At 43.9% G+C, this 24,380-nt stretch overlaps 1 protein-coding gene and 2 long non-coding RNA genes across 6 annotated transcripts in view; 1 reads left to right on the top strand and 2 right to left on the bottom strand.

Annotated features, from left to right (window-relative positions):
- Positions 1-18,388, bottom strand: LOC121232432. Its single transcript, XR_005930846.1, has 3 exons — positions 18,114-18,388; positions 5,489-5,637; positions 1-5,369 (listed from the first exon to the last, which is right to left on the bottom strand). It is a non-coding gene; the product is annotated as an uncharacterized LOC121232432 (long non-coding RNA).
- The window catches only part of OTULINL (OTU deubiquitinase with linear linkage specificity like), a 26,250-nt gene continuing 17,144 nt past the window's right edge, over positions 15,275-24,380 (top strand). The window contains exon 1 of one of the 4 annotated variants that reach the window (XM_030041961.2): positions 15,275-16,743. In XM_030041961.2, coding sequence (XP_029897821.1) covers positions 16,647-16,743 — 97 coding nt within the window. In that variant the 5' untranslated portion in view covers positions 15,275-16,646. Of the gene's footprint in view, positions 16,744-19,827; positions 19,928-20,214; positions 20,326-20,712; positions 20,823-24,380 lie in introns of those variants that run through there. The other 3 variants (XM_030041963.2, XM_030041960.2, XM_030041962.2) reach the window with 3 other exon arrangements.
- On the bottom strand, positions 19,042-19,729 carry LOC121232431. Its single transcript, XR_005930845.1, has 2 exons — positions 19,327-19,729; positions 19,042-19,212 (listed from the first exon to the last, which is right to left on the bottom strand). It is a non-coding gene; the product is annotated as an uncharacterized LOC121232431 (long non-coding RNA).

The raw sequence follows: 24,380 nt of genomic DNA on the forward strand, positions 1-24,380 counted from the left end.
TTTGTCTGATCTCTTGCTTTAAGGAGTTTTAAAGTTTAGGTTTGGTTATATTTTAATTGGGCTCTGTATTTAAAAAGAAAAAAAGTACCTTATTTTATTGCCATAAAATTAATTTTAAATTGCAATGATGTATCTTTCTTTCATGCCTTACAAAATAATATTTGCCTTTGCTCTAAGTGTTGAGTGCTTTGTAGTGTCATGATTGCTTTTATATAAAACATGCATAACTCTCTAACTGTGGAAATTCATTATAGTCTTTATTAGCTAGTAAATTTTGACCAGCAGAGTTTTCTACCAGATGTTCCCAGTTAAAGACCGAAGGATCATATTTCAGTTTAATATTAAACTGGGGCACAGATTTCCCACATCTTTCAGGCATTCCAGATTCATTATGAAGAAAAGTTACTTTCAACCATAAAGGCTTGGGTTTTGCAGCTAAACTCTGTTCGCATCCAATGAAGGATGAAGCAGAAAACTTTTTCATTGTGTACATTTATCTCTCTCCCTCTTCTGCTATCATTAATCTGTTTGCAATTCAAAATGAAGTGGAAGGTCAGGGAACAATGCAGAGTGTTTATGCTTGTCATTGCATTGTATACATCTTTTTTTTTCCACTTTTTTTTTCTGCTACTACCTGTCAAGTGATGAAACAGTCCCTTTATTCCTCACAATTTACTACTGAGAGAGATAATTGAGAGAGACGTTTTACATTGAGAGAGACAGGGAATATTCAGGAAGAATGTACTGCCAAGGATGAGCCACTGGAAGGTTTTTCCATGACAGGGAAATAGATGGCAACATGCTCCATGGAAGAGTTTGTATCCATGAGTTCTCTAAAATACTTCTTGACTGAAGATACACTAAGCTGGGGAGAAGTTACCCAAATGCTATACAGAGAAATAATGCACTTGTAGGTGTTTAAAGTAGCAGAGATATATTCTTCCACTCGTATTTAAACAAGAGTGCACTGTTTCTGGCCCTCTCTGTGAGCCCTGCCACTTGGGAAAGCTAACATCTTTTGACAGAGTGGAGTTTTGCACTAAAACCTGCTGTTCGGTGTGAGAGCTTCCAGCTGAAGAAAGCTTGAATGATGGGCTCCTCAATTTGGATATCTCTTCAAATGCTTTGAAGAGATAATGTATGTGTAAGGTCCTTTTGTTTCGCTAAATTGCGCGGTCGGGGCTGCAAATGCCTCTTGGGCTCAGTCGGGTGCAGTGCTTCTTGACTGTCCTGCACCCAGCGAGCCAGCACTGCGGGCTGACAGGGAGTGGAAACCAAAAGCGTGGGTGAGAGCAGCTGGTGTGAGGTTTCTGATGCGGGAACGTTGTAGAACGTAGGGAGTGGCAGTCCGTGTCATAGCTGAAAGGGCGAAAAATGGCCAGGGAGGTTCAAGAGAAGAATGCGTATAAATGTTTCTTTTTTATAACATACCCCAATCGCTTCTTACTGGTAGTTGAGGAAGAAAAGAGTTTGCCAGACTTTAGTCAGTGCACGCGTGTCAGTATTTCTCAAGGGGGGTTTGGGAGCGCGGGAGTTCTCCATTGCACATTTGAAGAACACAGCTTAACTTGAAAACCGTTGTGCAACTGCTAAGCAGAAGGCCTGGCTAGATAATATTTCCATGGCCAGGGAAGCAACCTACATTGCCTTCCTTACGTGTTAGGCCTCTGCCTGTGCTCGTGAGGAGCAGGATGGGAGAGCCTGGTTTTCTCTTGTGGGAGTATAGAGGTCACTTAACTATAAGTCATCCTCATTCTCAGATGGGACTATTAATGTGTTGATGAATAGAATTAAAAATAACTGGCTTTTTTCTTTCTCCAAATCCAAAAGCATGTTCAGGCCAGGGCGCAATAGACATCTTCCAGAATGACACAGCAAAAGCATCTGGCTTCCTGAAAAGATTTTGGTACCTGTGCAAGCCTGACTGGTAGTAGAAGATGCCTGAAAATATAATGGGATGTTCTTTGCATGTAGCGTACTGCATGATACTGTCAGGAAACATTAAAACCCCACTGCTGAGAGTGTCAGTGTGGGACCACATCAAAAAGAGAGGCTGGTGAGTGAGAAATGAATGTAACCAGGGGGAAAACCAATGGCTGACTTGAGGTTAAACCCCATGGTTCCCAAAATCTTAAGAGAAATTAAGACGGGAATATATATATAACCAGCGGCTGCAGGTAGTTAAACCTCTGAGTAGCTGGTATTTGGTGAAGTATTTGGACAGCCAATCTTTGCTGCAAACAGCAGTGTATTTGTGTGCTAGGGATTAGTGCAGGGAGTGTTACCATGTCTGCTCCGGTCCAGAAGATGAGCTAAGCTTTATATAACCTTCTCACGTGTAGTTAGACTCGGTGTGGGTGTGTTACTGATTTCTCTGCTATAGGGATTCAGCTGCATGTGGAGGTAGGTAGAACCAGGTAAGACTGAGTTTCTATATTTGTTTAAATCAGCTCCAGGTATTGCAGTGTTTTTGTTAGAACGGCTGCTGTATCCCTCAGGCAAACAACTTTGAATTTTTTTTCTGAAATTAAATCTTGATGGAGGGTAACAGATAGGTTTTGCATCTCTAGAGGTTGTACTTCAAGTACTTTTTGCATGTTCACTTCTGCCCAAGCAGTCAAGATAAAAGGTTTCTTTTGTGTGCACTGTAATGCAAGAGCATGATGATTTCTCATCACTGCAAAGAAGCTGATGCCCACTGTTCTCTCTCCTTCCTGGCAAGCAAAGACACATACCCAGCACCTCAGGCTTCACATGCCTGGCGGTCGCCCCAGCATTTCCCAAGTAAATGCACTCGGTGGTCCTCTGTTCCATGTCGTTAACACCGGGCATCAATACAAGAATGAGATCTCCCATTTCGCTGACCTGCCGCAGGGACTAAGAGCCTGATGTCTAAGGACAGGAGAATATGCTTCTCTCATGATGTCTTAGTCTTCAAAACAGGAACACTTCTCATCTCCCCTAATTCGCTCCCCTTAGCCCTACCCAAAAAGCTTCAGGGGAATGGGAGTGGAGGGGCAGTTGGAGTTACTGAGGAGGGCAGTCTGATCTCCTCCTATTCCCCTAGGAATGTCAGAAGAGCCAGCACCAAGCCTGCTAATAATAAACTCCCCTCAGTCAATCTATGCCTTCCAATAAAACAAGCCATTATGAACCCTAGTATGAGAGAAGAGCACCAAGTTTCCAGTTTTCCCCACTGGTTGTAGGTTAGAGATAGCTAACCTGTAGGTTGTAGGTAGCTAGAGATGCATCTGAGGTTTAATACATGAACTCTTTGAGCTATCTTCAGGAAAGATGATGCTTGCAATGTTTTCATTGTGTAATTGTCGAGAGCAGTAATCTGAAAGCTGCTTTTTTTTAGTGAGTTTTCTTCTTAACACATACATTCTTCTCTCAACTGCTGAAGGGATTGTCATCCTTGTTGTTTGAGGAAATGTGTAGATGACATACTCGGAACTGCATCAGTTGCAGTGGATGAAGCTTTGGATTCTGTCATTATGCCTGTGGTAAGGTATTGGTTCTCATTGCTCCAAATTTCGGGGTTTGTGAAGGAAAATATCTTCCATCCAAAGAGGATGAATATGTTGAACTACAGAAAGGATGAAACCTTAACACTAAAGCAACACTTTAATCTGTGCAAACTGAATTTCCAGCCCTCCAAAGACATTCCATCCATTACCACCCCCCATGTATTCTCCTGTGCCATACCAAATGGTCTTCCTGACCAAATGATGGCTTTGCATTTCATGGAAGAAAAGTCCATTGAGGATTACTTAATACCTAATTATTGTTCTAGAGTGGCAGTAAACCACGGATATCCATAACTTTGTGTAGCAACAGGTTATGCGGTTGAACTCCATGCTGTGTGAAGAACCCACTGACATCTTCCTTTGATGTCTCCAAAGCTTTGTTTTGGAAAAGACAGCAAGCAGTTCATCTCCCCAACTTTTGTGTCCTACCTTTCCTTTTAGTCTTCTACCTTACTTTTCATTTGGTCATCTGTTTACCAGGCTAAAGAGTACTGCTCTGTTTATTCCTCAGGTATGTATCATCTTAATTGCCTTTCTCTGAACCTTCCCTACTTCCAAGCTGTATATTTTCTGTGATGGGAGGGGGCGAAGCTCACACAATATTCAGGATACAGGTGCATCATGAGTTACACAGCTGCAAAATGGCACTTTGTTCTGTATTCCTTTTCTAAAAATTCCAAGTGTTCACCTTGCTTTGACTTCTTTTGAGCTGATACTTCTTGGAATATTAAATCCTGAGATCGTGTTCCCAAGTTGAGCGGCAATGGTCAGTTTAGAGCCCGTGATGTTACATGTAAAACTTGGATCCCCCTTTCAGCATGTCCCCCCCCCCATGAACGTTAATTTTCTCTCGTTGAACTTTCTCAGCCGCTTTATTTCCCAGATGAAGCTGAGGTATTACGACTGCCTTGGGGAGAGATTGTTCTGATGGAACTGAGCATGGAGATCTCTAAACAAATAGAAGCTGACTACTGCTGGCCTTCCTTTTACTACTCAGTCAGCCTGGCTCCCCTGACTTTTTCAAGAACTCCTTTTCCAGGAGTTTTCTTGCCAGCTCCTGGAGCCATCAAACTCATTTCCTCTCATCCTGAGGGAGGAAATTGTAACCTGCCTTGGACTTGATTAAGCTGAAACTCATCGCTTTCAAATTAAATTTCAAATACTGATTTTAGTGAGGCTAGCACCCTCACTTCAGCAAAAGGATTTACTTGGGTCCCAAGCAGGAGGCTTGTTTCCGCACTGAAATCACGCAGCAGGAGTATCTCCAAAGATTACTTGCAGAAATTTCACGTTAAGCTTCCCGAAGACTCACCTGGCAGTAGTCAGCACCAGAAATTCACTTAGCACACCAACTCAGTCTCTGCGAGAGCTCGCTATCCCAAGGGTTACTCCCAAATACTGAGGAAGAGCTGGCAGCAGCTGAAGGTTTGCCCTGTTGTACCACCGGGAATCTGCCTAATCACTGCTGGTCAAATAGCAGTTTACATCATGTATTTTGCCTGTGTGTTGCTGAAGACCATGTGATCCCTTGAGATGGACGGTTCTTCAAGCTCTCAGACTTTCCCTTCAGTGATGCCAAGATCCACTGAGTATTTGCAGAATGATGTCATTTAATTTGCCATCTCTCAAGACCGATGGCGAGAGAGTACTTCCTTCTTTGGCGATGGAGCGCTCTCCTGGGACTTGGAGGGTTCTGGACTCCTTGATTACCAGGAAACTCAAAGCTGGGAATCTGTGCTAGCCCCAGTTACAGGAGTTGATGCATCCATTGGTTTGTTCTGGTTTTGTTGCTGTTGTTGGGAGTGTTAGATGCTAGTGGACAGTCCTGGCTGATTGACGCTGATGGAAAAAGAATGTTATGATATATCGTGAGGTATTAAAGGGAGGCTTTTAGGATGGGGTGTCCTGGGGGTAACTTGGTCACCACCAAAAAGTCCCTGAACATCAAAATTACTCACTGCTCTTAGAGTTTGATGGAGGCCTAAACCCGTTTCTTCTAAGGATCTTCCACAAAGTAAGGCAGGGTGTAAATCTGGTGATGATTGCTGCTTTTACCCTGGTTACTGGCTGTGGATAACAGCTGGGAATCTTCCCTCGCTTTTCAGACCTGCTTGCAAAGAATGTAAAGCATGCTGTTATACTCCATCCCACAGCTTGGGTGTTGAGTGGTTCTCAAGTCTAAAGTGAGTTGAGTCTTTATTTGTCTTTATTTGTCTTTTTGGATTAAGTACTAATTTTTCTAAGTGGACCTGATTTTTCACTTAATGTTTAGCCATCCATTTCCTTTTCAAGATCTCCACCTGCTTAATAGTCTGTTACTTTTTAAAATGGAAATATGATATTCTTTATTTGATGAAGTATGGATATAGCATAAATATTTGATACATGATAAGTATAAGGTTGCAATAGGGGTCTGCATCTCTACTGGGGAAGTCATCTGCTTGCTATAAGAGGCTCTCTGTTTTCTCTTATCCCACTCTCTAGGGAATTTTTAGGTATGAAAATCCTAGCTGAATTCCTATTACACTGGTGGTCATGATATGGATGAGGCAGTCATCTGAGCTTGTAACAGCTTCACCTTTTGGCAAGCTTTTTTTCTTCCAGGAGCATAAGAGAGATTCAGGTCTAATAACTGTTCCTTCTAATGTTCTTTTCTTCCATGTAATTTATTGGGTTTTTTCAAGAGCTTATGCTGGGCCAGTAGCTGCGTGTTGTTTCTGCCAGGAGTCAAGAAATTAATGGCATTGTTTTCTTTTCCATCTAGCACATTTCTGTGGTCAGGGGGTTGCTTCATAACTCACACAAAACTTCAGCTTTGGCCTTTGTTCTGCAGAAAATCACACCTTTCAGGGCAATCTTCATACATGGTGGTTGCCAAAACTAAATGATCTGATGGTGTGACCCTGGGGATGTAGTCTCGCTGGTTAGCTGGCAGTTTCGTGACCTGCAGCAAGACTGTCAAGGTAGATCCACTACCTTTGCTGAGAGCATTCTTCACTGCAACACAGGCAACAGCAGTGAAAAATGCCCTTGTCCTTTTAATTTGCAAAGTCCTTGTTGGGGAGTTTCATTTGCACAAAGGCACTACACTGCTCCTCACTTTCCATGTATGATGCTTCTGTCACTGCTCAGTAAAGTCTGAGATACACATTCAGTTACTCCGTGAATGTGTATGGTGTTGCCTGGATTTATCTCACAGTGTGGGACGTGTATGCAAGCACTCACAGGAGAAAAGAAAACTGGTCATTCACTTGCATGCTTTAAAATATGTTCTCCATATGTTGCTCTTTCTCCAGCTACCTTCTGATGGATCATCAGATGTGAGGAAATGAAAGATACGATGTCTGCACTGATAAATTATATTGGCACACAGGGATAATGTTGTGCTGTAAGAAAGGGTGGCAGCTGCAGTGGAGTGCATGCACACTGCAAATACTGCAAAAAGATGTACATATGTGGAAAAGTGTATAGATTCCTTCAAGGTATGTTGACTGCACATACAATTCTTGGTGGTTCTTTTTTCTGAATTCAGGGTTTGCAAACCAAAGTCAGGCATAAAATTATATTTGCCCTTCCTTTGCTTTCTCTGTAAGTAGAAATATAGCAGCGATTAAGAGACACATAGGTGATTATTTATATGCACAAAGAAAGGAAGCCTAGTTTCCTAGGGCTTTGCCTCAGAGTTGAATTATGTGGTAGTTCATGGGAAAGAAATTAAAGCTTTTCCCAAATCTGAGTTACTCATGACATGGTAACAGCATGAGCTTGTTCTGCCTAATGTACTGAAGAAGCCAAGGGTGCTACATCCACTTCAAGACAGTCAACAATTCAAAAAGTACTCAGGGAGGCCAAGACAGATGGAGACTGGGGAGAAATAAGACTACGGAGAGAAAGAAGTGAAAGATGGCAGGCAAACACAGAAAGGAGGTGACTGCAAGCGCGTGTCTTACTAGGATGCCAATGAGAAGTTAGCCTCCTTAGGAGTAGGCATGGACAGCGCTGGACTTCAGCTGTGCATCTGATCCCTGCCACCGCCTCAGAGTCTGACCAAGGGAAGAATGGTGCACCTACAGAAACCATGGCATGGCTGCCTGTGCATGTCCTGCTCTTTGGTATGGAACTTTACAACAAATACCTAATTTACTTAATGTCTTTTTCTCCACACTGATACATTGCTATTTGCTATCTCTTTGTACTGGCTGTAGCTTGTCTGTTACTAGGTCATGACTGGCTTTAGAGAGTGCACTGTCATCCAGCAGTTCAGCCATGAGAAATACATTGCAGCCAACTTTCAACATCTTTGGAGCAGGATGGGAGAAATGCTGAAGAGGATGCTAATCCCTGGAGATGGGAAAGAGGAGGATTGAATTGGCAACATGTTCAAATATGCAAAATAGTAATCAAGATTTTTACACTAAAAACTATTTCCAGTAATTTCTGATAAGCTAATGGGTCTAGTGGAGGCAAGATAGTATACTGAGAATAGATGGCATCCCTTCAAAATAACTCCCTGTGCAAGTTCAAAGCATTCCCCTAGAAGTGTCTGCTGCTTGTCTTGGAAGCTAATATCCCAAAGAGACCGCAGAGATAAAGTTCAGAGAGGAAAATATCTTTATTTGGTATTTAATAAAGATATTATAAGTATCTTTGAGTAAGAATGTTCTGGGATAGTCAGTACGTGGCCGATAGGAGTATGATTCCTTTTCATCCTCCGAATGATTTATGGATGGGTGAGGATGGCATTTGTTTGTGAAAGCGAACATCTGTTTCTGTTTGCATGCTGTGACTTTTCCAGTTGTGCGTGGTTAGGTAAGTAGTGCAAGTACTTGATTAAAGTTGAATCTTCCTCTTGAGTCTGTAATGTTTGCTTTGACAAATAATCAAGAAACATATTTTTCTCTGTTAGTCAACTGCAAGAGTTGAGAGGGGTAACCTTTTACAAGGCCTAAACACCATCTGTCGGTTTTAAAATAAGGAGGAAACGGGAACGCTCTTTGCCATTAGTTCAGATGTGAACTGTTTCTGTGCTTAAGTGCTCCTCAGAAACTCTTTATCTGCTTTGCAAATCTACTCCCAGATAACCCAAGTATTTTTTCTAGCAATCTTGCTTTTCTACTTTTTAATTTCTATCACACATCAGACCCTGTATTAGCAAGCAACCATTGTGATAATCTATTTATATTTGAAGTGGCTTTTTTTTTTAAAAAAGAAATATTGAAATCACATGCGTATGCTGTGGAATCTAATAGCGTGAAAGCTGCAGCCGATGTTGTAAAGGGTTTTTTTCAGAGCCTTGGTATTACAGTCCTATGTAATGCAGGGTTTTATTTTCCATGGTTAAGTTTGCTTGATGTCAAACATTGACTTTTTGCCCAAGTCAGGCAGAGAAGTATCAACTTCTACGATGTTACTTGAGCTTCCCCCTCTGTTGTATTTTAGAGGTGCAAGGGAATAGCTTTCCAGTTGGATGAAGGGGTATTAGATGAAGAATACACCTCTGTGTAAATGTTGGAGGTGGTCTATAACAAAGTAGTATAAGGCTGGGTTTTCTTAAGTATCAACAGCTGTTGTATTTCTCTTTTATGCTGTTGTGCTGTCATGGAGCATCTGCCACCCTGCCTTATTGCAGCTATTTCTTGTCATCAAGACTTTTTTTTTTTTATTATTATTTTATTTTTTTTATTTTTAACATTTCAGAGTTTCTCCAGCCACTGGAAGTCAAAATGAAGTTATTTCGTTGTAGAGAAGTGTTACACTGAAAGGCGTTACCTTCAGCAGGGATTGCTGTTCTAATCTTTCTGCTGGAGGATGCAATCCCCAGAGCTCTCTTTGTACTGCTCTGAGGGGGCTCTGCTGGAGCTGGGGTCTCAAAATGTCTACTTACATTTCTCCAGGTTCTTCCCTTCGGTGCATACTCAGGGCTTTCCTACACCACTCCATGAGAGAGGAGGCGAAAGGGCTCTTTGCTCATTATGGAACAGTTAAATAGGTCTTTTCTAGCTGTTCTCGGCGTGGGGGTTGTAGAAACACTTGTGTCAGGGAAAAAAAGAAGAGGCAAAAATGGCAAATCATGACAGCTGTGTGGGACTTTGTGCTCTTCTGCTGAGTGCCTATCCTCCGTTACGGTGATGGACATTAGACTGGCAGTAAGGATGTACACGCCACAAGGACACAGGGACGTACTCACCACCAGGACACAGCTTTGTGTCCAAAGTACCCTGTCCTAGAAACAAAGTGCTCAGGTGCTGAGAGCAGTTTTGTTGGGAAGAATCTCTACGCATAGAGACCCAGCACTTAAACAAGTTAGGTATAAAAATTTGTACGTATTAATGTTGTTGCCTTACAGTGTTTCAAAGCACACTGCATGTCCTGGCCTCCTTTTGAGGCAACCGAGCAGGCATTACCTCCTAAATCTGTCATTGCGACAGGCGTTATCTCAGCTTCCCATTTCTAGCGAGACAGCTGACTCCACACCGTGGAGCTCCTATACAAAAAGCCAAAACTGCTTCAACTGTTCGTGTCGGTGGTATTTGGCTTAGCAAGTCTATCACAGCAGTTAGGCAATGGAGGGAGGATGGTAGCAGAGGTCTCTACGTAGGTTGGACTGTGAAATCCTGTCCTTGGTTCTGATGAGGAAAACAGGAGGTCTGGCAGCTGGCTAGTGTGTATTTGTCATTCCCTCAGCCACACTTAGGCTGCTTTTTTGCAATGTTTCAATTAATTCCATAAACAAGAGAAATCTAATGTTACATTGGGGGGGGGGGGGGGGGGGGGCGGAGCAGGGGGGAAGCTTTCCAAAACTGTAGGTCCATGTACGGAGACCAAGGGTGTTCATTTTGCAAAACCTACTACCATCTGCAGCTTTAACTTTGGCTTTTTAGGCCTCCTACTAGTTTGACTATACAAATGTCTCAGCTTCTGTTGAGTTGCTCATTTGCAGCTGACATATTGCCACTTAAAAGTAGTGGCTCATTTCTGGCTGAGCTCCATGTTGGACTTTATAACAGCTCTCTGTATTTGTTTATGGAGCGCAAATTATTTTACTATTGGGTGTAGCTCTTTATGAAGTCTGTCTCTTGGAAATACTGCCAGTGGAAGGAAGTAGAACTATATGATATTTACTTTACCATGATGCTGTTGTCGTCATACTGTTTGACTCATACTAGTACATTTTGTGTTAGACTAACACTTGAAGGTCAGTGGAGGAAGGACTGTTCCTACCTTTGCTTGGAAAAAACCAAATGTAGCAAAGCATAAAGAATTGTCAGCTTGGGTTTTTTCACTTGTAATACACAATTGATGGCAGAATAGAGCTGTGCATTTGACAGTTATGTTAGACCTAATAAAAAAACTTAAAAAAAAAAAAGAAACTCCAGCAACATTATGCTTGTATGACCTGCAGAAAAGTGCTCCAGCACCTTCTGGAATAACTTACAGTAGATGGAGAAAGAGGCAGAATACCCTCATCTGACTCAACTTTTTGAAATGTCCTGAAGGTGAGGCATTTGGGGGACATGAGACACTTGTTAGCAGAAAAAGACCCGGAGAGCAAGGCTCTTCAATGCCTCAGAGCTGAGGATTTATATTTAACAGCAGCAACGGTTGTACATTCTGTTCCTCATTGGTTTCCTGCTGTGCCTCCAGCGTGTCAGATTTCTTCCCTCACAAAAATGGAAGTTTAGATGGTCTCCCTTTCATTTCTCCTCCCAGACAATTTGTCATGTATTTATGCTCTCGGTGCTAAAACAAGTTTATTAACATATGTAGAAACCATTTGAGCTTTTCAAACAAAACCTGTGACATAAGGAGCCAATTATGTGATTGTATAGTTAATGATCCTTTTAAATGTAAAACTCCCCATAAAAATTTGGTGGCAGCTTCAAGTATCTTCAAACTGTCATCCTGAAGTGCCACAGAAAGTAGCATTATTCTGATGCAACGTAAATCCAGATTGTTCAGAGGATACGATTAAATCTAGAAGTAATTTTGAGGAAACAAAGGCAGAATCCAAGACACAGTCCTCCTTCTCCCAAACTGAGGCAGCAGACTTCTGCTTTGTTCTTCCGGTGCTACTCAAAATCCACACCTTCCTTGTGGAAAATGGATGTGAGAAGCTGAAACAAAGCACCAGCTCCTGACTCCTGTAACTTGTAGCGATCGTGCTTGGAGTCCAACCTGCCGGGGATGGATCAGACCTTCCAAGTTATGGTGCACAGGCTGCTTTGTGCATCCCCACGGGTGGGATCGCTGCACGCCTGACACGCTGAGGGAACGACAGTTCTTGCAGGGCCATGGGGTGTCCAGAAATCCTATAAACATCCAAAGCCAAATTTCACTGAGACAAAATTTCTGTGGTGGAAGGTGGGTCCAGGGAAATGTGCATATATGTCTATATTTGAGAAGAAGCCATATGGGAACAGCCAGGAAATCTCATTTTTACATTCTCAACACGGGCTATTTTTTTAAGAAAATGTATGTCATTTACTTGCCAGAAAGTAGAAATCCTAATACTTGCAGTCTAAATAGTAGAATGTCGAAAGGGGTAAGAGCCATAAAAAACTACAGAAAAAGAAATCATTTAATCCTTTGTGAGGAAGGTGCTGACATTCCTTGCAAGTAGGAGAATTCTGTCTTTATTGTCACTCACTGCAAAGGGAGATGAGAGTGCTGCTTGTCATCACAGCGGGGGCTGTATATTCAGCTGAAGAGTCTCCATCACCATGGTAATTTCAGCATCTCTCAGTTTTAATCATCAAGCTTTGCTTTACAGATGGAGAAAGCTTCTTATTTCCTTTCCCCTTTTATAACAGGTGGTAAAAGTATTTGCTGAAGATGTGTAAGAATTTGGCAACTGCAAAAATAGGCTTTCATACTCTCAATTCCTGTCCCATAGCCTAATTAAAAGAAATTAATGTCATCCTTCCTTCTGTGTTGTGAAATGTATAGACAAATATAGCGTATATTAGCTTAGCAGTAGGTTATTTTGACCTGTTACATGAAGAAGCACATAATTTCAGCTGTCAGCATGGATGGTGATTCTGTTGGGAGATGGGGAGCAGAAAATGGCAAATAGAACCAGGATGTTTACCTTTGCAATTCAGAATAAGCAAATTATCAGTTGCACAAAGCATCTTTCAGAAAGGAACATCTTCTGTTACTGTTTCTATTAATCTAAAAGTCATTTAGATCAATAAGCTGCATTATGAAAGGGGGCATGTAGATGCTCAAGCCCTTGTCTCTCTGTGACTTTTCCATCAGCACTGTTGCTCCTCTGGGTACAGGCTACTCCTTTCCCTTAGTGGCCTCGGTTTTTATATCTGTCTCATTTTCCTGCTTGTTGCTAAGTCTCTCTCTGAGGGAATTTTGTTCTTTTCACTGATGGCATTTGATGTTTTGGGTTGGGCTGACTCCTTCCTCCGAAAAGAATGAGCTCCTTTCTTCCCCTTAGTGATCCTGTTCTGCTGTTTCAGAACAAAACAAGCCATCGCTGAGGACTGCTGCGGTTCTTCGCGGAGGTGGCAGAAAGTGGCTCGCTCCTCCTACTTCAGCAGAGAAGCCCAGGGAAGGGGGTGCTCTGATCTGTAGCCTCAGTGAGTCACTCACAGCACCCAGGTCTTAAAATGCTTGCTTTGATTTGCTGCCATGCACTTTTGAGAGCAAAACATAAGTATTTAGTCACTGTTGCAAAGCCAGGCACTGACACTAGAACAAAAAAAAAAAAAGGCAAGTGCCTTCGAGTAGGCCATGTCTTGTTTCTTCTGGCAGTAACGTCTTACAGCCTGAAGAAGAAACAGCTGAATTCTGAGTCTTTGCATGTTGATTTCTAAAGAAAAAGAAGCCATAATATGGACTCTTATTCCAAGTATAAACTATCTGATTTACAAAGAATTGTCCAAAAGCAAGGCCTGTCACAGATTTTGTAGCAGGGATTCCTTTTCCCAACGCTGTTGCTCTCCTGTGCCCAAGCCCAGGCACTAGCCAGCAACTCTGTACTAACAACTTGCTTGATGCTTCCAAAATCCTAATCTGGCCAGAAAGTAGATTGTATTGTTGCTAGTCCCCTTATTAATCTTCAGAAGGAAAAGGATAACTTGTTGACCCACTAAGCAACCCCTTGTACACCTGCATAGGGCAGCCTCTCCTGCCCCGAACTTACGCAGCTACAGCAGAAAGTTGCCCACGAAAAGGATGATTGTTCTTAAAAGGGTGATTTTCTTCCAGGTAACAGATAAGAGGGTAGGACAACTTGTTACAGCAGAACAAATGTGACTACATGCAAGCGGAGGTTGTGGATATTTGTCTCTGTAACCTTAGTCTGCTTCTGATAGAAAGGGAGAAAGCAGAAAGAAAGAAGTTGGCTCTAGAGCTCAGTAACTGAGATGAAACTGCCCACAACTCCGGGATGAATGCAGGCAGTCATCACATCTCTAAAGCATTCGTGCTCAAAGCTTTCAGATAGCTGGATGATGTTGTGCCACGTCATGTTTGGGTTTCCCAACTGCCGTTGAAGACCAAGAGCTCTCCTATCACTGGTGAGCAGGGAAATACGCGTGTTGAGCTGTGGTGAAGTCAAACGCAGACCTCATTTTCTACATCTCACAGAACCACAAGGGAATGTCACGGGTAGGAGAGGCCATCTGATAACACCCGCCACAGAAGCATGGGGGCGGACAAAGGAAATTTCCTTGTCAGCTTGTGAATGTGATAAAGACTGCAAATAGGCAGGCATGCAAACACCAGCTGCTTGGTAAAACACAGCTATTCTTAGTTTGTGGACTGTATCAGCCCAGGTGGTCACTGCTTCTAGCACACCAAACTCGTCATCTTCCATTTTAGGTTTGTCTTTCTCTTCTCCCCATGACCTTGCATAAACCTCTTAGTTGTTTCTAACAAAAAAAAAAAAGGCACAGGGGGTGTGTGTGGGGGCGGAATTTATCTTGTATTTTTTGTAACTTAGTCCCGTTCCAAAGCTCAGCTGAGGCTTTCCTGCAAGGAAGGGGTACAGAAGGTCCTGGTCTGTCCTCTTCTCCCTCTTGGAGCCCTTTTTTGCCTGTTGCCTGATCCTGTTGGAGAGAAGACGACATCTCTTTCCAAAACTCCTCCAAGTGCCTAGATCCCTGCCACACAGAGTGTTCAGATGTCCCAGCATTTTTGCCATGCCCTAAAGATGCTCACAGGGCTATGGGAGAAATGCAGAGCTCAGGCAAATATTCATGTCCCAGCACAGCAGGAAAGTGAGGTAATCCATGCTTTTCCTGCTTGGATAAAGCCTAAAGAGTTATTAAAGGGTTATCCAGGTGAACCAGCTATGCTTGGTTGGGAAATATGGTACATGGGTTAAAGAATGTGGAAACTGCAAGAGGATGAGTAGGCAGTGCGAAACATCCAGAACTGCTTCTGGCCAGAGCAAACCAACCTACCAGACAAAAATGGATTAAGAAGTACAATAGAGGAGTTTAAGATGATGAAAGGGAGTTCAATGCAGTGAAGCCAGTTAATTTTCACTGTATAATTTAAACTAACCAGCTTGCTGCTTTGCTTTATTAAAAAATCCCAACCCTGTGCTGAGCAAGTAAAGCAAAAGAGGGCATATGCGGTGTTTCCTTCTCTCCTACTAATTTTCTTTCCAAATCTCCCCTTGGAGATGCACTGCTCCTGTAGCCAGCCCACAGTTTTTCCTTCTCAGAACTATCTTGTTCTGCTAACTGAAACTGAACTGAGACAAGAAAAATACATGCATTATACATATAAATGTGTGCATGTATATATATATATATACACACACTGTCTTTATGCGTTCACTTGCTGCCTTTGGATGCTCACTAGCATGGAGTGTGAATAGCATGAGAGCGTTCAAAGGCAGCAAACTCTTTATTGTTCCTCTCCTACTTCCTCCACAGTAATGGTGACATAAGAAGTGTTTGCAGGCTTGCAGTCATGGGGCCCAAGCCTCAGACCGGAGCAGGGAGAGATTTCACCTTCAGCTCCTGAGAAGCTAACAAACAGAAAGAATAATGTAATATCAGTAATGGTTATCCCCCCAACCCCACCTTTCCAAATTTCCTTTTTTTTTTTTTTTTTTTTTCAGTAAATGCTCGCAATCTACGGGTGATAATGGAAAAATAGCATTTTAAAACTAATTTAACAAAAATACTGTAATAAAAGCTGTAGAAAGGGAAATCAGCATTCCAGTGTAAGGGAAAATGTGAGTCAGTAACTGTACGAGTTCCAGCAATTTTTTTTTAAATCCATCTGTAACGTGGAGCAACAGTCACCAGAAGAGGAATCTGGCAAGGCAAATGGTTGCCTCCACCTCTGAAACAAGAATTTGTGGGTATTTTCAGAGCAGGAGCCTGGATTTAGTGAACTTGTAAGCTATGGTATTGGGCTATATCTTCCAACAGTGTCATTAAGAAGCAATTGGTAGCCTTAGACTGTAGAGAAACCACTGGTCTCATTTAACTTAAAGCGATGAATAAGGAGGTGCAAGGAAAGGATCTCTTGAAGGACCCTTTGCTTACTCCTATTAAAAATCCTATATCTATTAAGTGATTTAATTGTGTCATCTGTGTAAACTTTGCTTTTACATAGCATAGTCCATATCTTAATAGTGAAGGGGTGCTTGTGTGGACCACCTGTTTCCTTTTCACGGTCAGAGTGTTTCTACAGAAAGCATGTTGATTGCGTGATAAGTAACGTTAAACGCTTAGCAATCAAACATGACATTGGAGTTGAAAAGAAGAGGCTGTGACACTCTGAGGACTACCACTAAGATAGAGACCATGTATAGGTGGTACATCACAGTTTGAAAAATCACCCTACAATTTCCAGCCCTCAAACAACTTGGAAGATGCGGAGGGAGGTAGCAATGTGACCTTTATAAATAGCTGAGTTATGCTTGATTTCTTTTTTTTTTTTTCTTGTGGCTTGGATATGGAGAAGCACACACAGCCCGTGTGACTTTGAAAACTTGAACGGAAATGAAACAGGAAGCCAGATCCTTTCACGGCTTGTTGATCTGTGAAGACGAGCTAAGTCTGTAGAGACTCATTTTCCACCCCAAGCAAAAGAAGTCAGGGGAGAGAAATCCAGCTGGGGGGATACTCTGGAGAGGAGATGCAGAGGCGACATGACAGAAAGGCAAGTAAGAACAGAGACCAGTCCCCTGAGCGAGAAAAACGAAGCAGAATTAACCACTCAAAGAGAAGTGTTGGTAAGTCCGTAGAGCTGTGCTCTAAATTTTGGCATCTCACCAAGCTGGTGATCAGCTATAGGAAGCTCCTGTGCTGCAGATCACAGCTGCATGGGCGTGACTTTTACCTATGTGTTGGCCTATACCTGACCTTGGTAGGAGTAATAAATGATGATAAACAGGGAAATGGTTCCTGAGTGTTAATAACGGACTTGAAAAACCGAAGGGTGAAGCTCTCACCAGTTCTGCAGCTAGATTTCCTACTTTCACTGGTTTGGCTGCTGTTGCCTTTGTCTCAGCAGACCCTTTTCTCACTCCTTTTGAACTGTTTACGTTCTTTGGGCTGTGGTTATAATCCTGCTGCTCACCTGCAGATGGGAGCAAGAACATGGCAGTTGCTTCTGCTGCTGATTTGTGGGTTTAAACAGAGACAGTTAAAATGTCTTCACATTTGCTTAGCGCTGCTTTCAGTATAAGCTTTTGCTGTAAATGCTATGCAGTCTCGTGTGTGTACAAGCGGAGGGATTTAGTCACAGTCATGCCTGCAGCTTGGAGATGCCATGACCGGCAGAAAAACCTGGAGGTTCATGTTATGGGAAAGTTCATAATGCTCCCCTAAAGGAAGGAAATATCATAAATATCCCTAAGCAGTAGAAGATTGCCATCAGCATGTAGCCTTGTCTGAGTATCACAAACATGTACAAAATGCCATGACCGGAAAGTCTGGAGGAAGAGAATCAAACTGAGGCTGCCTCCAGTCTGAGCTCCCTGGAGCTCTCCCCTTGTCCCCACGGAGCTGCTGCCTACTTGGAGGCAAAGCAGGGGAGAGGCATTACTTCTGCAGAAACACATTGAATGCATACTCTAGGTAAGGCCTTCTCTAGCTCCCTACATTATTTTCCAAGACATTTTGGGGAACTTCACATTTTCTGAAGCTTTCTGAACCTTTGTAGCAGCACGTTTCCACTTCCACACTGTCTGTAACAGAAACTACCTTCCAGTTAGCTGCTATTCCCCTTTTTGCAGTTGATCCTGGCTCAGACCTCCACCTTGCTTGCTCTCCTTGGGATGATCCTAACTCATATTCAGCTAACAGTACTGGCATGGCCAGAGCAGTCCAACATGGAGTGCAGGAGGCCTGTGTGTTACCTGGCTCAGTCTCACCAGAGCTGTCTGCACCCCAGGCTGAGGAGGGGTTTGCAGAAGAAGCAGGCGGGTAGGGGCTGTCCCGTCTCAGCGACTTGCAAGGAGGAGAGACAACACTCCCCTGCTGAAGCCCACAAATGGGAAAAGGTAGTAGAGAGCTCTCCGTAAATGGCTGAGGGAAGAGGTCTGGAAAGAGCTTAAGGAGGAAGAAAAGGCATATGGACAGCGTTAAGTTCAAAAAATACCTCAAGAGGTTTCAAGTGATCTCTTGTCTGACCGATTGCTCCAGACCTTATTCCCAGCAAGAGCACGCATAGGAGGGCATCGGTGGTTCTCCAGACCGTGCTGAAGTGCTGAATAAATGCCCCGAGCAGAGAGCCGCGAAGTGGGAAGGACTCACTGGTACGGGGGTTGATCTGCAATGTTCGTACTACGTGTGTTTCACCTCTCTTCTCTAATGAGTCAGCAACCAGATAAACATTAACTTTCAGGCGTCTCTGCACAAAGAGATCACCTACTAAATCCTAAGATCTTATCACAGGTTAGAGAGGGCAGAAAGAGGCAAATTTGGATTTGGCTGGAACGCTAAACCATCAAGTGCCACCAACACTGGCCTGGCCAAGGCAAGAAGGAAGCTGAAGCATGCGATAGCTGCAGGCAAGACGTGGCTCAGAAACAAATCCCAGGTACGTCGGAGCCTTCGCAGGTGGATGCCATGTGAGCTATATCCTAACAGCATCGCTCTCAGCTGCACCTCCTGAGACACAGCTACGGTAAACCATCAGCTGCACATCCAAAGGGAAAGCACCCGCTAGCTGATGCTGCAGAGAGGCAGAGATGGCACTTCGAAAATGCCTTTTTTTTTTTTTTTTTTCCAAAATGGATTTTTTGATGGAGCAGCACACACTGGCAGCTTTAGGCCTCTTAAGTCAACCATTTACTTTTGCTATTTTTAGCTGGTTTTTAAGCCTAGATATTCTTTTGCTTGGATAAGTGTGTTCGTGGCTTTCTGAGAGTGCACCTAAGTGAGTGCTTGGCACACCGGTATTTACCAGGGTCTATCTATTTTGTTCCTTGCCCAGATTAACTGAGATGGGTGGAGAAACAATCGGATATTCATGCCAGACAGTACAAATGCCTCCACTGTTTCATGAAAAGTGTTGATTTTCTATCTCCAACCATTTTAATATCTTATGATATTTTAGAAGAAAACAAAACGAACCAACCCTGTAAGTTTGTCCTGGCTCTGTACTGGAGCAAACGGCTTGTAACTCTGTGAAAGATTTAGGTCTGCGTCACTCGTTCAGACCATTACAATTCCCTTCTGGTTTTCCTGCAAAGTCCCTGGGGAGATGGAAGAAAATTGTTCTTTAATGCGTAACCAGAAAAGAAATTACACGGGTCTATGCAAATTCTGGGACAAATTACACCTAAAAGAACTGCTATAAGGGAAAGTACCTGGCAAGGGTGGATTTCTTTTCGGGTGAATGCGCTTCATCTTGTTAATGAGTGAATTAGTGAGGAGATCAACATTTAATGACGGGAGAAAGGAAAAAAAAAAAAAACCCCAACTTCGAAGTCACTAAGGCGTCTTTCCATTTCACGGCTGGGTTTCCAACAGCCGCCGACGCCGTCGGTCTCCGTTAAGGCAACTGCTGCTATAAAACGTACAAGCCCGTAGCGTGACCCCGCAGCCCAGACCGCACCCGGCTGACGGAGGGGCTGCGGGGGGCCATGGAGACCCGCCGCTCCGCTCCGCTCCGCTCCTCTCCTCAGCCGAGGACAGGCCGAGGGAGGGCTGACGAGCCCCGGTCAGCCTTCCCGCCCTTCCCCACAGGCGCTGCCCGCCTTCCCCCTCGCCTTCTGGCGGCGGCTGGCAGGGCTCGCGCCTTCTCCCCGCCCGCCAAAACGGCAGCGAACACCTCGCCGGGGCCGGGGGCGGTGAAGGAGCTGGGGGGGGGCGGCCCCGCGGCATCCCCGCCCCGGGCGGTGCCGGCGCTGGGTTCGTAGCCGGGCTTTGGTCCCCGGGGAGAGAGGCAGGAGGAGCGCGGCGGAGCGGGTGAGGGGCGCCGGGCTGGCGGGAGGGTCTGGCGGTTTTCCTTCTGTTTTTTTTTTTTTTGTTTTTTTTTTTTAATAATTTTTTTTTTTTTTTTTTTCGCTTGACTCTTTGGGGAGGGGGGGCCGTTTTCCCGAAGTGGCAATCCCCGGAAAGCTGCTCCAAAGGGCTCCGCGGGTGACACCCACACCCCGCCATGCAAAGCGGTGGGGCTGAGGCAGAAGCCGAGCTGCCCCGGGGTGTGCCTGAGGAGAGACTGCGGGGGGGGGGGTGCGGGTTTGGGGTGGGTTTGGGGGTGTTCGGGGCCGGGAGCCTTGTGGGGGCCCCCGCTCTCGGCTCTAACCACCCCCCCGGGATCGTCGTGGGTTTAAAACAGCAGCCCCGTGGCGTTCTCGCATCAGGTGTGCGTTTGGGGGGGGTGCTGCTTGGTTGGGGGACTTTTGGTTTGGGGTTCGGGTTTGTTTTGGTTTGGGGGGTTGTTTTGCTTTGGTTTTTGGACAGGCACCCCTGCTGATCTGCTTGCCAGGCGCTCGTAGCTCTCAGTATTATCCATCTCTCGAGCCACCGTCAAGTGGTCTTTTCGATTGACGACACCACGTCCTACCAGCTTGCTTTTCTCCCCTGTGTTTTAGGATACCTTCTTGCTTTGATGGTCACCGGTCCAGCTCACATTTTGCACTGCCTTTCGTATTAAGCAACTGCTTTGCTTTTTGGAGGAGCTGTACAAATTGTATTCAGCTTATACTTTCGTTTTCTGCAGCGGAGAAAGAACCAGATTTCTGTGGTATTTAGTAAGTGAGTTTTAAGCTAGTGCGGTGTGAACAATACGTGCAGGTACAGTTATTCCCAGCTCCGTCCTTTGGCCCTCTCCAGTTTCTGCAAGTGATGAAACAAAAAGGTAAAGTGTGTGAAACAGGAAGAAATGACCCATTTTGGTTTTAAGGCTCAGAAAACATCTTTGTAGCCACTGAAGTTCGCTCCCTTAAGAATTTTATTATTTCTTTACTGCTAGACAAATAATTTAATTAGAAATTGAAGGGGACACCATACAGTAAGAGGAAGAGCTACAATTTTGCATATCTGTACAAAATACTACCAGGTGAAGGGTGCTAGAATTGATTTTCAGGGGCAAAAGCAGCATGAAAATGCTGGTCAGGATATTAAATGCAAGTGTTTTTATGGATAAGTGTCTGCATTTGGATTTGAAATTCTGAAAAAATTAATTAATTTTTGTAGTTCTCAGGTTTTTTGCCATTGGGATATAACTTTTTTTTCATTTTGTTTAACTTCTTGGACCAGGTTGCCTGAGTAGATGGTGTGGACTTCCTGTTCAGCATCAGGACTTTCAGTCCACCTTCTTTCTTAGATACAGCTTCCAGGTTAAATCCTCACATCCTACCTACCAAGGTTATAACAACAAACATTAAAGGGTTTTTTGGTAACATCTGCAGTTTTTCTTGAGCTTAATGTCTGAAAATGATTGACCTTGCATGATTACCCAGGCAAGCGAGTTTGAGATTTCAGAAATACCTCTGCATTGTACCTCCTGACCCTGCGCAGCTGAACCGTGGGAGTCACGGTGCCAAACTGTACTAGGGGAGATGAATATGGGTATAATTTAGTTGTTTTGAAAGCACAAGGGAATGACAGGTACTCAGGAGTCAAAAGGTTGTATAATGATGCTGCTTCCATTACACTTGCATAACTAAATTGTGGGTGTGATTAGAATTGCATAAAGCATACCTTAAGGAGCTTCTTAATTTTCTCTTGTTTTAGGCTGTGAAATTACTTTTTAAAAAATTACCATTGGGCCACATTAGTCCTAATGACATTTTTATTCAGGCATTGTGACTTCTAAAGGAGTTCTAGCACTCTTTAAAGTCAAACGCTAATCTGAGTTGCTGTCTGACATCTAACCCTAAATTGCTTCAGGATCAGTTTTCTGCTTTGAGTGAATTTGGGAAGGCATGGCGGACACACGGCATCCTTTCTGCTCTCCTGGGTTGTTACAGCTGGCGTGGTGCTGGCGCGTAGCAGTAATGGGGAACTTTGCCCATGTGCTCTGTTGCTGGGATTCCCGGCATGGCAAACACCGGTTCCTCTGTGCATGGTTGCAGCTCCAGAGATCAGACAAGACAGTGTCGTGCCTTCCAGAAGGACAGAGAAATAGCTCTTTATTAACTAAAACGTGAGCGTTTCGTGATAGAAAACTGTCAGGACTCGTTACTTCACAGCAGAGTCAAAGTGGTCAATGACCGTTTTGAGAGCGGAGTTTGTAGCTAGGGATCTTGTAACAGTTCTGAGGTGCTCGAGAGAGTTTAGTTTGTATATTACAAAATTTGTTTTGATGGCAAGTTTGTTTTTTTTCCCGTGAACAGTATAACTCATGGTTGGGCTACCTGTTGCCTGATCATATAAAATCATGTCAAAGTTTTGCCCCAGCATAAGCGAGGAAAAAAAGGAGATAAGGGTGTTACTGTCCACTTCTTGAGAAGGCTCCAGTGAAGGCGAACATGTTGTAAAATACTCCAGAACTGCTGCAGGCTACTTCATTAATTTTCTGAGAAATTTTTAAGTCAGTGGCTTTTAGTTTCTTTTCAGCCTTATCCTGTCTTTGTAGCTTCTTCCCATTTTCTCACAGCTGAGGAGTGATACTGTACATTTTTGGCATCCTCAGGACCCAGACCCCAGTGCTTGGGATTTCTCTGTAGCCTGTGTGGAGGTGCTGGAAGCTCCTGACAGAGAGAGGAGCTGTGTCTCTAGCTCCTGTCCCCATGTCACTGGTGGGGACAGATGCCACTGACACCATGTACCCGTGCAGAGGGATGTGTCTAGCAAGGCAACTTGTGCTGCCCAAACATTTCTTTCAACAACCATTCATTTCTCTGAGGAGAAGGCTTGACTGAGCAGAAGAGTTGTGTTGGTCTTATTTGAAGCACAACGCCTTAAGGTGGAGGGCTAAAAATACAGGATGATGCTGTATACGCTCAGCCTCTAGTCCTGTCACTAGCTCTGCATGTGGTCTTGGGCAAGAGCCCGTCTCAGATTCCTTGTCCATAATACATTGCCGAGATTTTCCAGATTTTTCAAGTGCTTAGCATTGATGTTTCCAGGGTGGGGTGGTCACGTTGGGTGAATGGTGCTATGAAAGTGGGAAATGTGTATCTTAGCATCAGACTAGTGCCGTGAAACAATGTGGTGCGCGTGGAGCTTTGTCGTCAAGTCTGCCCCAGCATCTCTGCAGCGACGAAGCATCGTGGCAAGGTGCTTGGCACTGCTGGCAGGTCAGCTGCCACCGGGGAAACGCTGGCAAGTTTTTCATTGCCAAGTTTGTGCAAAATCACTCTTTCTGCAAACTTAAGTACTTGTTTCAGGCCTGTCTGTGTGACGAAGAGATGTCCCACCGGTTTCCCCCCGTTTTGCTCTGAGCGCAGCTCCGCACCGCGCGTGTGCCTGACGCCTTTGTCTGGGAGCGACCTGCGGATGTGTTCGCTGTCCTTCAGTTCTGGTCTCATTTTGTGTCGCTTCCTGCGCACGAATTTCAGCTGTGACAAGCTTGCCAAAGGCTGTGGTCTTAAAAAGAGGGGATTTCATATCATTGTAGATCTTTAAAAATGACACTGCCGGGTTCCAAGGTCAGAAACTGTCCAGTACTCTGTATTTCATTTTCTTAGTTTACAAGTGAAAGTTGTGCCTCTGCCAAGTGCCAGCCCCTCAAGAAGAGCTCGATATGCAGGATGACACCATGTTTTACAGGGCTGCATAATTTGTACTTCATGTAGACCTTGCCACATAACTGTCCAGTTTTTAGGCAGTTGTGCAAATGCAGAGGTGTCAGGGAACTGTGGTCTCTTGGTCCCTGCAACTGATGTCCGGAGTGCTTCGCTTGAAGCTTCTCTTGACACCCAAATGTCTGTAACAATATCAAACATGCATTAGCCATCATGATAATGTGGTTTTTACAAGCAGAGGACTTCCACACAGAATATTCTGGGCTCTGGAATCATATTTTTGTGAAATGTTTGTACTAGCTATGACTTTGGTATTACAGTGAGTGATAGTAACTGAAATTTAAGTTATCTTGATGCAGTCAGTTTTACCTTTCAACTTGCCTTTTTCCTTAAGAGTCTAGGCAAGAAGTGCCTGGTAATGCACTCTCAAAAAAAGGCAGAGGACTCCTATGTGTGTGAGCTAATTAAAAAATGCCAGTTTGAAACTGTTGCCCTTTAAAAGGCGAAGGGAGAGTAGGGTTTAAACACCCCGGCTGCTTCCATACTAATAGCATTAGCTCTGCAGAATAAAGCTGAAGGTTTGACTTTCATCAGGCTAGACATTGAGAGACAGGGGGAAAGAGGCGCCATTTGCATTTAGAGTGATGGCTTTGATATTTTGCTTTCTGTTGCCTTTCCCTTCTGCTTCTAATCTGTCTTGGAAAGAGGGAGAGAGACAGGTGAAA

Source organism: Aquila chrysaetos, chromosome 18, assembly GCF_900496995.4.
Source record: "Aquila chrysaetos chrysaetos chromosome 18, bAquChr1.4, whole genome shotgun sequence".
NCBI classification, from domain to species: domain Eukaryota; kingdom Metazoa; phylum Chordata; class Aves; order Accipitriformes; family Accipitridae; genus Aquila; species Aquila chrysaetos.